General features: G+C 42.2%; 1 protein-coding gene across 1 annotated transcript in view; it reads right to left on the bottom strand.

The window, feature by feature from the left end:
* LOC143930385 (phospholipid-transporting ATPase IK-like) overlaps window positions 1-18,177 on the bottom strand; it is a 225,930-nt gene that overhangs the window by 148,928 nt on the left and 58,825 nt on the right. Inside the window, exons 7-8 of the mRNA XM_077454669.1 lie at window positions 4,395-4,467; window positions 1,554-1,624 (exon numbers count right to left, since the gene is read on the bottom strand). Coding sequence (XP_077310795.1) covers window positions 1,554-1,624; window positions 4,395-4,467 — 144 coding nt within the window. The remainder of the gene's footprint in view (window positions 1-1,553; window positions 1,625-4,394; window positions 4,468-18,177) is intronic.

Below are 18,177 nucleotides of genomic sequence, written 5' to 3'. Positions count from 1 at the left end.
CAGGCCATAGCCTTCCTGGAGGCTGGTCAGGAGGACCAGGACCAAGTACTCAACTCTTCATACTGGCCCGGAACCCCGAACTACGTGACATCCGTGTCTTAAATACCCTCTCCCAGAGGATACAGCGGGAGGGCCACTCCCTCTGACCTGAATCTGAAAGAGAGTAACCAAACGCTTGACTAGACCATAGTTCCATGCCTGCCACCAGAGGCAGCGCCCCCTTGTGGCCAGGCTGAACATCTCACAGCCCAGTCAAACTGACAAAGAAATCTAATTTAGACAAATTGACCCAAACCATACTGTAGTCTGAGTAAAGTGTTAACTTTGAAAAACATAGCGCGTGCTCTTCAGGAGCCTGTCGCTACATAAGCGATAACCCTAGGTCAATAAATATGCTATTTGCAGATCACTAGGTGAAAATAAAGGGATAAAAAGCTTGAAAAAGAAAACTAATGCCACCACATCTAAGGACCAGTAAGCTAAAATATATTACATTTACCACTATGACATGTTTGTGGGTTTAGATCGGGGTCTTCAAACTTGCTAAACAAAGCATCAGTCAATTGTCCTTCAGACATTAAGGGTACTAGACTGTGTTCTAGTAGTAGAAAATGACCCAGCCTAAGACTTGGTGTACAGTGGAAGTAAAATATATGCATAAAGTCTGTAGTCAGTGGGAGGAATAGTGCCCCATAATTGGTATCAGTGGAAGGAATAGTGTTCCATTGTTGGTGTCAGTGAGAGCAATTATGCCCCATTGTTGGTGTCAGTGGGAGGAATTATGCTTCATTGTTGGTGTCAGTGAGAGGAATTATGCTCCACATTTGGTGTTAGTGGAAGAAATGGTGCCTCGTGGGTTATGTCTGTGGGAGCATAATGCCTTGTATTAGTGGGAGGAATATTGCCCCAAGGGCTGGATAAAGGCAGCAAAATGGTGTGCATCTGACCTATGGACCACAGTTTGGAGACCACGGATAAAGGGGTGAAGGGAGTGCAGGAAATTATCAGCAAATGCAATTTCTGGCCGAATCAAGGGGTAACTTTTGCACTTAACAGATGTTACCAGCTTTCACTGGTATATTTATAGCAAAATTAAAGTCCGCAATATTTTTAAATGGGCCTCCAGGAGGTTTTAGCTATATTATGCTAGTATGTGCCACATATTAGTGCATTATGGTGACTTACCTGCCAAAAGGACCCCTCCAGTATTGCGCTGTCAGTGTTTCCACTGGTCACAGGCGCTTCATTCTTCTGCTGGTCTTCCTTCTGGGTTCAGACTCTTTGGCTACTGGATTGGCCAGGCAGTGATGACTCCACTACTGTGCACTGTCACATCATCACGGCAAAAATTGGTGCCATAGATGTATGCTGAGCTGCACATGCACAGCTCAGTGTACATTAACACTGACAGAGAGAAGCGGTTTCGTATATGACAGAAAAGACCAATAGGGTTTCTTCTGCCATAAAAATCCTACCTGTCATAATTTTTTTTAGTTAAGTTCCAATTTACAGACAAAAAGGGACCAAAAAAGGAGAAGCTCATTCCACATTACCCATCAATTCCAGCTGTTTCTATGTAACACAAGCTGTCTGGCTCTGTGCTGTACAATAGTAGCATGTCTGCCTAAAAAATAAAAAATAAAATATTGAGTCATCCAGCTCTTTAACAAATATCAATCAAATTAAGAGTATGAAATATATTTTAATACTAAGTGAAGCATGCTAACTAATGTGTAAGTGTGAAACTTCCACATATTGTTTACCTCACACAGAGACCAGAGTACGCTCCCTGATAATGCATTTATCTGCTTTTCATTCTTCAGAAAGAAAACACTGAACAATGCATATTGGTATCTGTAGTGTCCCAATCCCATTATATGGCTACTGTCTCAAACTACAACTCCCAGGCTTCTCAGCGTTCTGCATAGAAGTCAAAGACTACGTTCACACTGGGGCGGTGAGGCGTTAGCGGTAAATCGCTGCTAGTTTTAACATCGCTTTACCTCTGTTTATACGGTGCTTTGCCACTGCTAGCGGATTGATTTTAACCCCCCAGAAGGGGCTAAAAAAGGCATTTAAAGCTCCGCTGGTGAAGCGCTTTGCAGGCACTTCGGCAGCACTGCCCATTGATTTCAATGGCAGAGGAGGATTAGGATTGGTGTATACACTGCTCCCGCACCGCCCCAAAGATTCTGCTTGCAGGTCTTTTTTTCTCATCCTGCAAGCACACCGCCCCAGTGTGAAATCACTTAGGTTTTCACACTGGGGCTGCAGGGGAGGCAGTTTTCAAGCGCTTTATAGGCCCTATTTTTAGAGATAAAGTGCCTGAAAACTGCCCCAGTGTGATAGAGGTATAAGGGCTTGCTTGGCTGTACCACCATCTGCAGGCCAGATGAGAATGGTGCAACATAACAGCAGTATTTCAGTAGGGGGAAAGAAGAATAAAAGGCACTGGCTACATAATGATAAAAGGAAGAGCATGTTTTTTTTTTCTTTTATTAAATGGTTGCTATGTATTGTGGCTTGTGGGCAATTTATCCCTGCAGACTTGTAAACCAACTGAAAAGTCCACTTAGTACTGGTATAAAGTGCTACAAGCAAAGTGATGAGGGGGTGCAAGTTTATTGAGCATACTAGGCTAGAAGGGGCAATGACTGCCATGGTAACACGCACAGCATTAGAGGATGAGGGTTCAATTGTACAATATTCCTGTAAGGGTTTGTTAACTCCAGTATGCACTACTGCATGGTGCTAATGCGCTATAAACAGCAGATCACACTGTGAAGAGCATTTTGCACTGCAACCTTTGCAGAAGAAGAATTGTATCCTTTGTTTGTGGCTTTCAGGTGTTCTTGTCAACGGGTTGAGTGTGAGGTTAAATGCCCTGTCAAACATGTGGTACCCAAATAGCCGGTGTTTTTGCCGCTCTTAATCTGCTAGCGGTAAAGATTGCAAATTGCAACAGTGCTGAACATGTGCTAAAAAGCGTCCACACAGCTGAGCTGTGGGAAGTGGGCCGGGAGATAACAGCCCCACAATCTGATGGAATAGAGTGGCCGCTCTCTACTCTTCCATGATGGCTGCCTCTGGAGGACATCCTGCCTCGTTGGGGTAGTTTCTCCCCCTCACTTTCCTCCTCTGCTCTATCCAGCAACCAAGTCACGTCAGTGACCTCATCATTAGCATCCGCTCCACCCTCATCATCACTGGAGCCAACTTGGCAACACGCTGATGCTGGGGAACATGACTGACAATTTTTTGTTTATCAGTGTTCTCCTTTTTCTGTGGGCTCATGTTCCTCTCTTCCTCTACCTCAGAACCAACATCAGAATCAAGTAATGCCTGTGCATCATCAAGTGGCTGATGCTATGTTCAAATAACCGCTCTGGCAGCTGCATTGGACTGTGCTCTAGTCTCAGCTTGGATGATGGAGGATGAGAAGAATGAAGATGTTTAGTAAGCCATTCCACCACCTTCTATGCATGCTGTGGCTGGATAGCATGGCCAACATCATTATTTTAAAGTATAATTTTATTTATTTTCATACACAACATGGCCAACAACATTAAACAAATACAAATGTGCCCTACTACATCCACCTTTGCCCGTGGACACATATGCTGCCGACCCCTCATAGTGGCATGGGAATCTTTGCCTCTACTTGTTGACCTCCCAGTCAAAGTGGTGTTTGGGGCAATTTAAATTGAGGACTGACCCTGACAGAAATGTAGAAACCATTAAAAAAAAAAAATTATTAAAAAAACAAAAAAAGGGGAAACACCAGCGTCATAGTCTGAAAAACTGCGGCTGACAATTTAAAAAAAGGCAGCAGGCAGGGGACAAAAAATAAATAAACATGCAGCAACCAAAAAAACTGCACTGGACTGTGATTGGAGAAAGTAATCATCACTTTGTCCATTCAGATTCTGACAGTTCTCTGTGCCCTAATCAGCAAAGTCTTGGACCTGACCGCTTCATCCAATTAGTGCCCTAGAATGCACTGTGAAGTGTGCAGTGCATTGTGGGGCACTCAGCGTGTGAACATCCTACCAAGCGCCCTGCAAATTTGAGTGTTCGTCGAATGGGCGAACAGGCGATGTTCAGGCCGAACTTTTGCTCGGCCTGAACTGTTCACCTAACATGAACAGTGAATTACTTAAAGCTAAAATCTAATTAAATTCCAGCATTTACTGTATATTTGTTGCATTTAAATATTAATTTAGTGCACATATTAAAAAAATACATAACTAGAGCTTTTAACATAAAAGAGAAAATGGTTAAAACAAAAAAAAAACTTCTAATTTACCAGATATGCCAATTTGAGAAAGTGGGTAATAGTGTGCAAAAAGGGCATTTTTTAAGAAAGTAGTTTCAGCAATATAAAGGGAACTTACAGGCACAAATTCATCTTTGTTCACACGTACAATGTCACCAACTTGAACATCCTTCCATTTCATCTTACGCAGCCTGAACGAGAGATAAATAAAAAGTAAATAAAGAAAATTTACTAGTATGTGTACAATTATATTATATGTAGTGTCTGTGCGCGTGAGTAAAGTAAAACTTAAAGCGGAGCTCTGCCCTAAAGTGGAGCTTCCACTCATTGGAAGCCTCCCCCCCTCCGGCGCCACAATTGGCACCTTTCAGGGGGGAGGGGGGTGCAGGTACCTGTACAGTACAGGTATCAGCACCCACTTCCGGCATAGATATCTGCAGAATATACGCCCCTTTCTGCAGAATCTACGGCCCTTTCCGCAGGTCCCCCGCTGTCTGCTGGAAACACACGGATCCCAGAGACAGCGGGGACCATCCTTATTGCGCAGCGCGACTCGCGCATGCGCAGTAGGGAACCGGGAAATGAAGCCGCAAGGCTCCACTTTCTGATTCCCATACCCAAGATGGCGGCGGCAGCACCCGAGAGACGATCGAGAGATCGGCTTCGGGTGCCGACCTCGCAGGCGCGCTGGGCGGGTAAGTGTCCTTATTTTAAAAGTCAGCAGCTGCAGTATTTGTAGCTGCTGGCTTTTAAAAAAAAAAAAAAATGGCGGAACTCCCGCTTTAATGTGTTTGTATATCAGGCAAAAATTGTTAATTTGTCTTTTTTTCAACCCAAGTAATATACATGCAGTTGGGCAGGGGAAATGCATAAAAGGTGTGTTATGCCGCGTACACACGATCAGACTATCCGGTGGACTTAGTCTGGCGGACAAACCGCTGGAAAAACCGCCGGACCTTCCCACACACAACCGGACTTTTCTGGCAGACTAGGTCCACCAGACTTTTGGCGGGAGTCCGCTGCACTTTTGAAATGAACAGACTTGCCCACACATGGAGGAAAGTTCCTTGATTTTGAACGTGGCTCCAGGTAGCCGGGACTAGCGAAGGACTTAGAGGGGAAGCCCTACGCTGAAAAAACAGCATGGAGGCCCCCCCCCCCAAGGTCCATACAAGACCCTTATCCGAGCACGCAACCCGGCCGGTCAGGAAAGGGGGTGGGGACAAGCGAGCGCCCCCACCCCTGATCCATACCAGGCCTTGTGCCCTCAACATGGGGGGGTGCTTTGGGGAAGGGGGGCCCTGCGGCCCCCCCACCCCAAAGCCCTTTGTCCCTATGTTGATGAGGACAAGGGCCTCTTCCCGACAACCCTGGCCATTGGTTGTCGGGGTCTGCGGGCGGGGGGCTTATCGGAATTCGGGAGCCCCCTTTAATAAATGGGCCCCCAGATACCGGCCCCCACCCTATGTGAATGAGTATGGGGTACAATGTACCCCTACCCATTCACCTGGTGAAAAAAATGTAAATAAAACACAACACAAGGTTTCAAAATCATTTATTGCACAGCTCCGGGGGTCTTCTTCCATCTTGGGGGGTCTTCTCGCCAGACTCCTCCACTATCTTCTGCTCTTTTGCTAGCTCTTTTACTAGCGGAGGAGCCTGGTTTCTTCGTCGCCATCCGGGGGTCTTCTTCCAACTTCGGGGGTCTTTTCTCTCTCTTCGGTTCTTCTTGCCGGGCCTCCGCTTTCTTCTTCTGGCTCTTTCACTAGCGGTGGCCCGATCTTCTGTTGGCCCCTTCACTTATTCTCTTCTTCTCCTCTTCTTCTTCCTTGAGATGTTGACTCAACGCTGTCTCTGGCCGCAATGACAGGAACGTGGTGCGCGGCGACTTATATAGGGACAATGGGCGGGGTCACCGGGTGATGTCCCCACCCATTATGATGTCACAGTCCCAGCATCCTCCATGATAGTCTGATCGTGTGTACGCGGCATTAGACACCCTTTAGCAATCCATTTGCAGCTGCACCAAAAACAGTTGTAGCCGATTCACATATCTGTCCATAGTACACATCCTCCTCAATGTTCTCAGCCACTGCACCCATCCAAGTGTCAGGTTCATGACTGAGGCGTTATATACTGGGGTGGGCAGAGTTTGATGGGAACTAAGAGACTTTCCCATCAGATCTGCCAAACTGTTGATTGACAGTGCATGGTAATGAGCGGATCCCAAACAGCAATTTAGTCCAGTGATGGCTTTTGAATCCACACAATCCACTGAGCAGGTGACCTCCTGGGTTCACAATGCAGAAGGGACATGGAAGCAAGTGGAGGCCACTGGTGCAGCGGTGTCTACTTTAGTGATATCCAACCTCTCTAGCTGCTTGTAATGTGAGGTATTTAATGCTCAAAGATCACAAAGACTCTAAAGTCCTTTTGTTTGGTTTATAACAACTTAAGGCCCATACACACTATCAGACTTTTTGACAACAAACATGTAAATTAGCTGTTTTAAGGTACACTCCATCGGACAAACTTTTTTGGTTTTCGTCTGACTTTTGTTGGCTGTGCGAACGGACAAACTTTCTGGCAACAAAAGTCAGATGGAGCAAAGTCTGATCGTGTGTACAGAAAACCATAGGACTTTTGTACAAAAGTACAAACACGCATGCTCAGAACCAATGCAAAAGATCAGACAACAATACAGAAGTTGACCAAAGGTGGCGGTAAAGAGCAGAAAAACCACGTGATTTGGTGAAAGTTGGCTAAAAAAGTCCTGCCGCGTGTATGCAATTCAAGTTCTCGGCCGACGCCCTTTGTACAAACATCCATGGGAAAGTTTGTACAAAGCCTGATCGTGTGTACGAGGCTTTAGAAATACCTGTTATGTGTTTACATTAGAAGCAGTGGCAGCCCGTAATGCTGGGTGCAGGGGCGCTGTCCCCCTAGTCATGCGTCCAGCCCCAAAATCGACATTGTCCGAAAGGAGAAGCGATCCTATTGACCGCCTATGAGGAGAAGGGGGGAGACGCCACTGTGACACTGAGGAGACGTAAGGGAAGCCACCTCTGTCACCCAAGGGAAGCGCTGCCTGATAGATGAGGTAAGTCCCCCCCCCAAAAAAATTTAATAAAAATACCACCGAGGTAAGTGACCCCATCCCCCCCCCCCCCCCCCAAAAAAAAGTAGTAGGCTGGCAGCCTGCCAAGTTCTGTTCTACAAGGGAAAGAGCTGAGATTTTTTAAAAGGAATTTCTCCACAATATTTAGAGATACAGAGATAAATAAGATTTCAAAGTGCTTGTTCAGAGTATAACTAGTGTAGGACGCTTTAGTGTAGATTATCTAACTTTGTGTAATGTACCCTATGTGGCCTTTTCTGTGTACTTTGTGGTTTTAGGTCACACTTGAAATGCTATCGCTGATGAGCATCACTACACCGGACGGAGAAGTACACACACTTTGAAAACCGGTCAGTAGCATGGCCATACCTGAATTGTGATGTTCAAAAGAGGATTAAGCTTTTTGGATAAAAGACTTTCCTGTTGGATTTTTTTTCCAACAAAATCCAGTTGAGTGGACTCCAGTTACTCCAATTATACCAACAGGGTGGTATAGGGGGCTGACACAGGCCAAGGAAAGAAAGATTACAGAAGAGACCGTTGAGTTCTGAAATTGAATTGCAGTGTCGGGAGAATTTGAGCTTACATTTAATCAGATCTGTCGACCTTATGAAGGCAATCATTTTTTCTCCCCCATGAGTCCTTCTAAGGAAAAATAGGTAAGAACTAAGAAGTGTGTCTGAAAGCCAGACAGGTCCCTGGTCGAAGTAGCGATGAGTCTGAACTCTGGGGAGGGCCTGTGTTGGATTCGGTATAAACTCATTGGTGTCAGTCTCAATGATGCAATATCATGGAGAACACCATCACCCAGTTGGAATGCAACCAGTTAAACCTCTATTGTGACTTCAGATTAGAGGCTCCCATCTCTCTATGAGGGCTACTCTGCATGATAATGCTGACTCCGATCTGTCTGTGAGGACAAAAGACAGGTCTAATGAGCTGGATGGGCGCCGGAGATCGAATCCCAAGATGTGACCCCAGTCGGAGCAGTTGCAATTCATGGACAAACACTGCCCTCCAGAGGCCAATTATGGCAGGACGGTCAGAGGTATTTAGCCTGGGGGAGGAGACGCCCCAGAGACACTGATTCATTCACAAGCAAAGGGGGGTGGGCAATGGGATGTGGTGTGGGTGAGGTGTGTTTATCAAAAAGGAAATGATTGAAGAGAGCTTCCTCTTTCTCCATCATGAGGACAGCCAGAGGACTGCTTGTATTGTACTCTGATTGTATGCTATGTACTCTTGTAATTTCCAATAATACCTTATATAAGCTTTCTTATTTCCTTGGGAAATAAATGAGATTTGATTGATCTTAGACCGTGTGTTTGGTCTCATAGCTAACTTTGTAGTATTGTGATACTAACAGTAGCATGCGCTCAGAGTGTTAATAGACTATCTAATCTAGAGGGACTAGACAAATTAATACACAGCTGATAATAATAATAGTTTGTATTTATCAGTTACTTCAGCCTGGAGAGGAAAGGATTTGGTTCAGGTAAAAAAAATATATGCACTGCCATGATATCACTGCCAAAGTACAAGAACATTTGCCCTTCTAGTAAAGGATTCACCCTCCTTTGTGAATCTAAATACACACTAAATTAAGATGACACTAAGAAGTCCCTGTTGGACAATGGAAATAGATGACAGGTTGAAGCTAGAGCCAAGATATTGATAGACTAACAGACTGCCAGAAACCATGAATCAAACTGAGACAGAAGTACAGATAAATCACACTGGTTTCATAATAAAAGTAAATAGAACAAACATAGTCAAAACGTTAGCCAACGTAGCCAAAGTTCGGTAACCGGAATGGATAGAAAAAGTATAGACCGCGCTAGGAGAAACAATGTGAAATTAACAAACTAACAAAATAGGCAGCAGCAATAAATGCGATATAGCACCCAACAGCAACAAAATATATGAAAGGCTGCGCCAATCCCTCTAACATAAGATAAAATACTAAATAAAATTAAATATATAAACAATAATACAATTGAGCAATAAGACCTCAAATGCTGTGTGAAGTGACAAAAAGAAAAAAAGAGTCCAATCTAAGAAAAGTTCATAGGTGAATCCAAATAACGGACGTAGATGTCCTTAGATGACAACACCCCAGTGGTTCAACACTTTCCAAAGCGCGTGAAGTGCCCGTCACCAAATGTTGAATGCGCTTACCAGAAAATATATGAAATGAAGCATATATAAATGGTCAGTGGACAGCATCCAGGTCAGCCTTCCTCGGCTGGGTCAGCACTCCATCCCTTAGCGATCTTTCAGGATAATGATCTGTTCAGTGGTCTCGATATAAGGCACTCAAAGACCCACAGAAAAGAGAGGGACTGACATAGCGTAATAACGTAGGAACAGTTTAATAAAATAAAAAGTAATGCACTTACAGGTATGTAGATAAATTACAGCATATAAGAACAGAGTAAAAAGCCGGCCGGCAAACAGGAGCCCGTCTTCCTCTCCTACAACGTGGTGGCGTCACTGCGTGCCTTCCCAGACGCGTTTCGTCATACCTGACGTTGTCAATGGGGAACGGGCAGCGCAGTGACGCTCCGCCTAATAAAGCTAACGAAGGGATCCAAGCCTCGTATTGAGATACGAGACGTGGTAACGCTCCGCCTACTAGAACAAACGAAGGGAACCAAGCCTCGTTCTGAGATGCAAGACTTAGTCACCACACGCCATATTGAATAATGGCAAATAGCCCTAATACGAGCGCTGTCTATCCAGAATCAAAATAATAAAACAACTCTGAACAAAAATACTAGTCACTTGTTGAATAGAACCTGATAATTGAAAATCACATCCAACAGGTATGTTATGTGTTTAAAAGGAAAAATAATGCGTGTACGTGCTTGTGTAACGCAAATAAAAAACTGGCAATGAGTAAATCGCATAGCACTACACAGACACATGTCACGTCGTAAGATCGCGAAACGAAGGAGTTACATCCAGTCCTTCCGACGGAACTGGCGCGAAAAAAAACGTGTGCGTATATAGTACCATATGTCTGCCATATGCTAACAATGAAAAAAGTCGCATATCGCTTCGCGGTACACGAAAAAATATACAGATAAATTATAAAATAACGGAGTTGCATTCAATCCATCTGAAGGGATTGGCACAAAAAGCATGTGCAAATACGGTGCTAAATATATAGCAAATATGTAGTAATGATCAAAAAAAAGGGATAAATGGATAAAGAAGGATTGTTGGAGAAAATTATTACACACAAATCCATAGGTATGATATTTCTCTAGATGAAAAGAGAAAAGGAAATAAAAATATGTGAAAAATGCAGGAGTGGTCAACGTGCATAGATCCCAACCTAAATAGTAAAAGCTGGATCACCGCGCGTGGGCCAAACCCCATAATAGCACAAAAATAAAAATAAGTTGACCTGATCTATACAATCTATAAAAAAGTCTATAATAAAAAAGAATGTATATATGTAACAGAAATAATAATGTGCCTGAAGCACATATCTGGAAATGGCGCACATATCCAGAATGTGTAGACCAGTCTAGCATCTCACAACCAGCGAGGCCAAAAGAATATTGCATGTATAAACCACTATAATATTCAGAATACAAAAAATTACATAAATTAAATGCATAAAAAATGTAAAAAGAGTCAAGACCAAAGAAAAATATTTAGCTAAGTGTTATCGATGAAGGCGTTGACATCTGTGTCAATATTGAGCCCAAAGGGGGTGTAAGTTTTGAGACGGTGGACCCAAGACATTTCAAGTTTGGAAATTTCTCTTACTAAAGAGCTACCCCGCCAATGAGGCTTATATTTATCGATCCCCAAAAAGAGGGTCTTAGAGGGGTCTTTATTATGAAATTTCAAATAATGTTTAGACACAGAGTGGTTGGGGAAACCAATGATAATATTGCTAATGTGTTCATTGAGTCTCACCTGTAAGGGGCGCTTCGTACGTCCCACATATTGCAGCCCACAAGGGCACTGCAACATGTACACCACTCCAGAGGTGGCACATGTAATACATGGTTTAATGCTATGATTTAAACCAGTGGCCGTACTGCGAAAAGTGGTGGTCCGTCTCTGAAGGCAAGAGTTCAAGGAACAGACCCTACACTTACCACATTTGTAGAATCCCGTGAGCTGGTCAAAAAAACCCCTACCCCTAGCTGGAGGGTCTATAACATTTGGTGCCAAACGATATGACGGACTGATGATGCCCCCCTAAACACTATTTGAGGCCTCTCACTCACCACATTTTTCAAAGTAGCATCGCTACTAACAATGTGCCAGTGTTTGTTAATCAATTTTTTTATACTCTTTTGTTGGAACGAGTAAGTAGTTATGAAGGGGACTTTTCCTTGAGTGTCATTAACACGTGGGCCCCTTTCGACCAACAAATCAGCACGGTGGATATTAGTCACTTCATTAAGGGTCTTAATTAAGAAATCTGGTTGATAACCTTTTTCTAAAAATCTGGAGGTGAGAACTTCGGCTTGAGCCAAAAATTCCTCAACTTCCGAGCAATTACGCCTCAATCTGATGTATTGACTTTTAGGAACTGATCGAAGCCAGGGGACATGATGGCAACTATCAGTCGGAATGAAAGAGTTCCGGTCAGTGTCTTTAAAGAACGTTGAGGTGACAAAGCGATCCTTTGCTATAACAATATTAAGATCTAAAAAGTTTATTCTCACCTGGCTTATCTCATAACTGAGGTGTATGCCCCTTTCATTAACATTCAAAGAATCCATAAACTGTCTCAAATCATGCTCGTGGCCATCCCAGAGGAGGAGGATGTCATCTATGTACCTAGCCCACAAAACAATCTGAGGAATATCGTGGGCATAGACGACATCCTCCTCCCATCTGGCCATAAAGAGATTGGCCAGACTAGGGGCATACTTTGCACCCATAGCGACCCCCATTGTCTGTCTGTAGTATTGGCCCCCAGACCAAAAATAGTTATGGGAAGCCGCAAACCGCAGAAGAGACATCAGGAAAGACACCTGTTGGGTGGACAGCCTAGGGTCTCTATCAAGATATGAATGAACCGCCTCAAAACCCAGACTGTGAGGAATACTAGTATACAAGGAGGTCACATCTGCCGTGACCATCCATGTATCAGGCCCTGCAGACAAATTTTCCAAGAGGTTAATGACATGTCTAGAGTCTTTAACATAGGAAGGGGTCTTATGTTGTAAAAATGAATCTAAATATCTGCCCACCCGGGAAGTAATGGAGTCGATACCACTAATGATGGGTCTTCCCGGGGGGCAGACAGGATTCTTATGCATTTTTGGCAAATAGTACAAGATCGGTCGGAAGGACTGGATGTAACTCCTTCGTTTCGCGATCTTACGACGTGACATGTGTCTGTGTAGTGCTATGCGATTTACTCATTGCCAGTTTTTTATTTGCGTTACACAAGCACGTACACGCATTATTTTTCCTTTTAAACACATAACATACCTGTTGGATGTGATTTTCAATTATCAGGTTCTATTCAACAAGTGACTAGTATTTTTGTTCAGAGTTGTTTTATTATTTTGATTCTGGATAGACAGCGCTCGTATTAGGGCTATTTGCCATTATTCAATATGGCGTGTGGTGACTAAGTCTTGCATCTCAGAACGAGGCTTGGTTCCCTTCGTTTGTTCTAGTAGGCGGAGCGTTACCACGTCTCGTATCTCAATACGAGGCTTGGATCCCTTCGTTAGCTTTATTAGGCGGAGCGTCACTGCGCTGCCCGTTCCCCATTGACAATGTCAGGTATGACGAAATGCGTCTGGGAAGGCACGCAGTTACGCCACCACGTTGTAGGAGAGGAGGACGGGCTCCTGTTTGCCGGCCGGCTTTTTACTCTGTTCTTATATGCTGTAATTTATCTACATACCTGTAAGTGCATTACTTTTTATTTTATTAAACTGTTCCTACGTTATTACGCTATGTCAGTCCCTCTCTTTTCTGTGGGTCTTTGAGTGCCTTATATCGAGACCACTGAACAGATCATTATCCTGAAAGATCGCTAAGGAATGGAGTGCTGACCCAGCTGAGGAAGGCTGACCTGGATGTTGTCCACTGACCATTTATATATGCTTCATTTCATATATTTTCTGGTAAGCGCATTCAACATTTGGTGACGGGCACTTCACGCGCTTTGGAAAGTGTTGAACCACTGGGGTGTTGTCATCTGAGGACATCTACGTCCGTTATTTGGATTCACCTATGAACTTTTCTTAGATTGGACTCTTTTTCTTTTTGTCACTTCACACAGCATTTGAGGTCTTATTGCTCAATTGTATTATTGTTTATATATTTAATTTTATTTAGTATTTTATCTTATGTTAGAGGGATTGGCGCAGCCTTTCATATATTTTGTTGCTGTTGGGTGCTATATCGCATTTATTGCTGCTGCCTATTTTGTTAGTTTGTTAATTTCACATTGTTTCTCCTAGCGCGGTCTATACTTTTTCTATTTTGTGTTGTTCTGATATTTTTACTGCTGCTGGGTTCTATTAATCTTCACTGGTTATTTTCACATATTCACTATGGATATTTTTGATTTTAGAGCCACTAAAGTGGTCAACATTGAGGGAGTGTTTGAACTCTATAGAGATGATGAGGATGATTTGGGAGGAAGTTTCATGAGACTGAAAAATCTCATGATTACCGAAAATCACACCAAATGGGATATAGCCTACCTTGAAACCTACATTAAATTTGCTATGGTTCCGAGGAGCTTAAGGTGGGAGGTAGCTCCCCAGAAAGGGGACACCAACCTGGAGGAGTGGTTTAATTATTTTAATGAGGCAGGTGTCTCCTTTTTGAGATTTTTGGTCAATAGGAAAATCTCCAAGCTATCTAAATTGGATGATGAAATTAAAGAAATCCAAAACAAGCTATCTTCTGTGAGAGGAAGTATAGACTATCAAGAAAAATCGCAGAACCTTTTAAAAATTCTTGAGAAGGAGGATAGAGACCAAAGGGTCAAAAAGAAGAAAAATACAATAGGGATCTAGCTGATTATAATAATCGTATTGTCTTTGAGTGGCAAAGGATCCCAAATGTTAAATTATAGTGTAGCGCTATATAAAATGAATTTAAACCACTTAGTGATGTGACAATAATATGTAAGTATCAAGATTACATAACATACAAGAGTGCTTGCCCAAACTACCCAACAATTGCATGAATAATAAAAAATAGTGAAAAAATTATAATGAACCCAAAAAAATGTGAAAACAGTCCAAAGAATTTGTTATTCAATTCAATTAAGTCCAATCCACACGTGAGAGGGAAAGAGCCATCCACCTTCGTCCTATGAAGACCACATGCAGGCACCCCGTGGCATATCCGTCACCAAATGAGATGTAGGCTTACCAGATAGAATGGATCCAAACGAATATACATTCGAAGGATCAATCAAAACTTCAGAATACTCTCATATAGAGTTGTCCAACGTAAAAAGGCTCTCCTGGAAATTCTCAATCAAATATTCAAACGATGGGAAAATCTTCCACTTTAAACCTCAACGCCCATTATAGAACTCATACAGGAAGAAAATGAGGGCCACAATAGTGTAAATCCGTTTTAAAAAATTTAATAGAATAAGTAATGAACTTACATGGATCCAAATGAATAAAGCGCTTTTATCATAAAAACAGAGCTGCAGTAGGAGTCCCGACGCGTTTCGTCCTCAAAAGACGTCATCTGGGGTACTACTCCACTGCAGACCAGTTGCTTATATACTTAACTTACTAATTTGGGCGAAAATTCGATCTGCCTGTGTCACCGCATATTACTTCCGGTTCGACCAGACATCCGGCGTGCGTTCCACGCCTCGTTGCTGTGTTGTTTAATAATTGACCCCGTATTAATATATCCCCAAATAATGGAATAAAGCATATCTTGATAGGTATCAAAACCAGCCTCATGAACATTCTTAAATAGAGAGAAGTGAGTATTTTAAGATCGTGACTTTATGCATGATACGTCACTTCCGGGTCACGAATACCAGTAAGCTGGTTGACCAATCAAAGGGCCAACCCACAAATTATTCCGACATCACTTCCGCTTTTCGCTGAACTGCAACGGAAGTGATGTCAGCCAAACAAAGGCTGAGACGCACCACGCCTCCGGAATTCCCACGTGAGGATACGTCGAATCCCGGAAGTGATGTGGATAAAAAAAACGTCCCGACGTCCACCCGCAGCGGGACGCAAACAGAAGTGCGCTGGAGCGCACTTCTAATAAACTAAACTTTATTGTAAAGATGACAGCAGATAGTCACGCCCTACTCCCAATTGTTAATGAAACGCAAATAAACGTGCGCTTGAAGCGCACATATTTAAACCGGAACCCATAATAATACCGGGTCCAAAAAACAAATGGAGGGGAAAAGAAGACAAAAAATATTTTATATAATCATTTAAAAATAAAAAATAAAAATAAAAAATACACTATCCTCATATTAAAAAGATAAAAATATGTGCTGAATTTAAATTTAGCAAAAATAATTGCATGCCAAATTGTACTTTATCAAAAATATTAAAATATACAGAGTAGACAGATTTACACCACAAACCCCTTACAGTGGAGCCCCCATTCCTGAAATTACCAGGAATGGATATACACATGGTGATACACATATGTGTATATAAGACTCACCGCAATTCTTTAAAAGCCGGTGAGTACAAAAGAACCCAAGGACCAATGCGTTGACACTGAGGGCAGATAGAATTCTATCCCACAAACAATACATTACATAAATGGCAGCTACACCAAAAATAAAATAAATAAAAAAAAATGAAAATAAAAAATAAAAAAAAAAATAAAAAATAAAAAATAATAAATAAAAACATGTTCACATAAAATGAACCCCAAAAAAAAAATTCAAGCGGCTTAGAAACTAAAACTAGAACCATCAGAACAATTACCAGCATAGATCTACCCATCATTAATGAACGCGTTAATGTCCCATTCAATATTTAAACCAAACGGAACATAAGATCGAATTGTGTATATCCAGTAGGTCTCTAACTGGGAGACACCACGAGTCATAGCTCCACCCCTCCAAGGGGGTGTGTATTTGTCGATGGCCAAAAATTGTGTGCCTGTAGGATCACTGTTGTGACATTCTCTATAATGTTTCGGGACAGTATGTTTAGAAATCTTACTTTTTATCAGGGATATATGCTCTCCTACTCTAGTTGCAACTACTACTCACGAGAACGTTTGCAACTAGAGTAGGAGAGCATATATCCCTGATAAAAAGTAAGATTTCTAAACATACTGTCCCGAAACATTATAGAGAATGTCACAACAGTGATCCTACAGGCACACAATTTTTGGCCATCGACAAATACACACCCCCTTGGAGGGGTGGAGCTATGACTCGTGGTGTCTCCCAGTTAGAGACCTACTGGATATACACAATTCGATCTTATGTTCCGTTTGGTTTAAATATTGAATGGGACATTAACGCGTTCATTAATGATGGGTAGATCTATGCTGGTAATTGTTCTGATGGTTCTAGTTTTAGTTTCTAAGCCGCTTGAATTTTTTTTGGGGTTCATTTTATGTGAACATGTTTTTATTTATTATTTTTTATTTTTTATTTTTTTTTTTTTTATTTTTTTTTTATTTTTTTTTTTCATTTTATTTTATTTATTTTATTTTTGGTGTAGCTGCCATTTATGTAATGTATTGTTTGTGGGATAGAATTCTATCTGCCCTCAGTGTCAACGCATTGGTCCTTGGGTTCTTTTGTACTCACCGGCTTTTAAAGAATTGCGGTGAGTCTTATATACACATATGTGTATCACCATGTGTATATCCATTCCTGGTAATTTCAGGAATGGGGGCTCCACTGTAAGGGGTTTGTGGTGTAAATCTGTCTACTCTGTATATTTTAATATTTTTGATAAAGTACAATTTGGCATGCAATTATTTTTGCTAAATTTAAATTCAGCACATATTTTTATCTTTTTAATATGAGGATAGTGTATTTTTTATTTTTATTTTTTATTTTTAAATGATTATATAAAATATTTTTTGTCTTCTTTTCCCCTCCATTTGTTTTTTGGACCCGGTATTATTATGGGTTCCGGTTTAAATATGTGCGCTTCAAGCGCACGTCTATTTGCGTTTCATTAACAATTGGGAGTAGGGCGTGACTATCTGCTGTCATCTTTACAATAAAGTTTAGTTTATTAGAAGTGCGCTCCAGCGCACTTCTGTTTGCGTCCCGCTGCGGGTGGACGTCGGGACGTTTTTTATCCACATCACTTCCGGGATTCGACGTATCCTCACGTGGGAATTCCGGAGGCGTGGTGCGTCTCAGCCTTTGTTTGGCTGACATCACTTCCGTTGCAGTTCAGCGAAAAGCGGAAGTGATGTCGGAATAATTTGTGGGTTGGCCCTTTGATTGGTCAACCAGCTTACTGGTATTCGTGACCCGGAAGTGACGTATCATGCATAAAGTCACGATCTTAAAATACTCACTTCTCTCTATTTAAGAATGTTCATGAGGCTGGTTTTGATACCTATCAAGATATGCTTTATTCCATTATTTGGGGATATATTAATACGGGGTCAATTATTAAACAACACAGCAACGAGGCGTGGAACGCACGCCGGATGTCTGGTCGAACCGGAAGTAATATGCGGTGACACAGGCAGATCGAATTTTCGCCCAAATTAGTAAGTTAAGTATATAAGCAACTGGTCTGCAGTGGAGTAGTACCCCAGATGACGTCTTTTGAGGACGAAACGCGTCGGGACT

This window comes from Lithobates pipiens, unplaced genomic scaffold (assembly GCF_037356315.1).
Source record: "Lithobates pipiens isolate NorthernLeopardFrog02 unplaced genomic scaffold, aLitPip1_a1.2 Scaffold_25, whole genome shotgun sequence".
NCBI lineage: Eukaryota > Metazoa > Chordata > Amphibia > Anura > Ranidae > Lithobates > Lithobates pipiens.
Note: the sequence above shows the minus strand (reverse complement) of the source record. Positions and strands in the feature narration are given on the sequence as shown.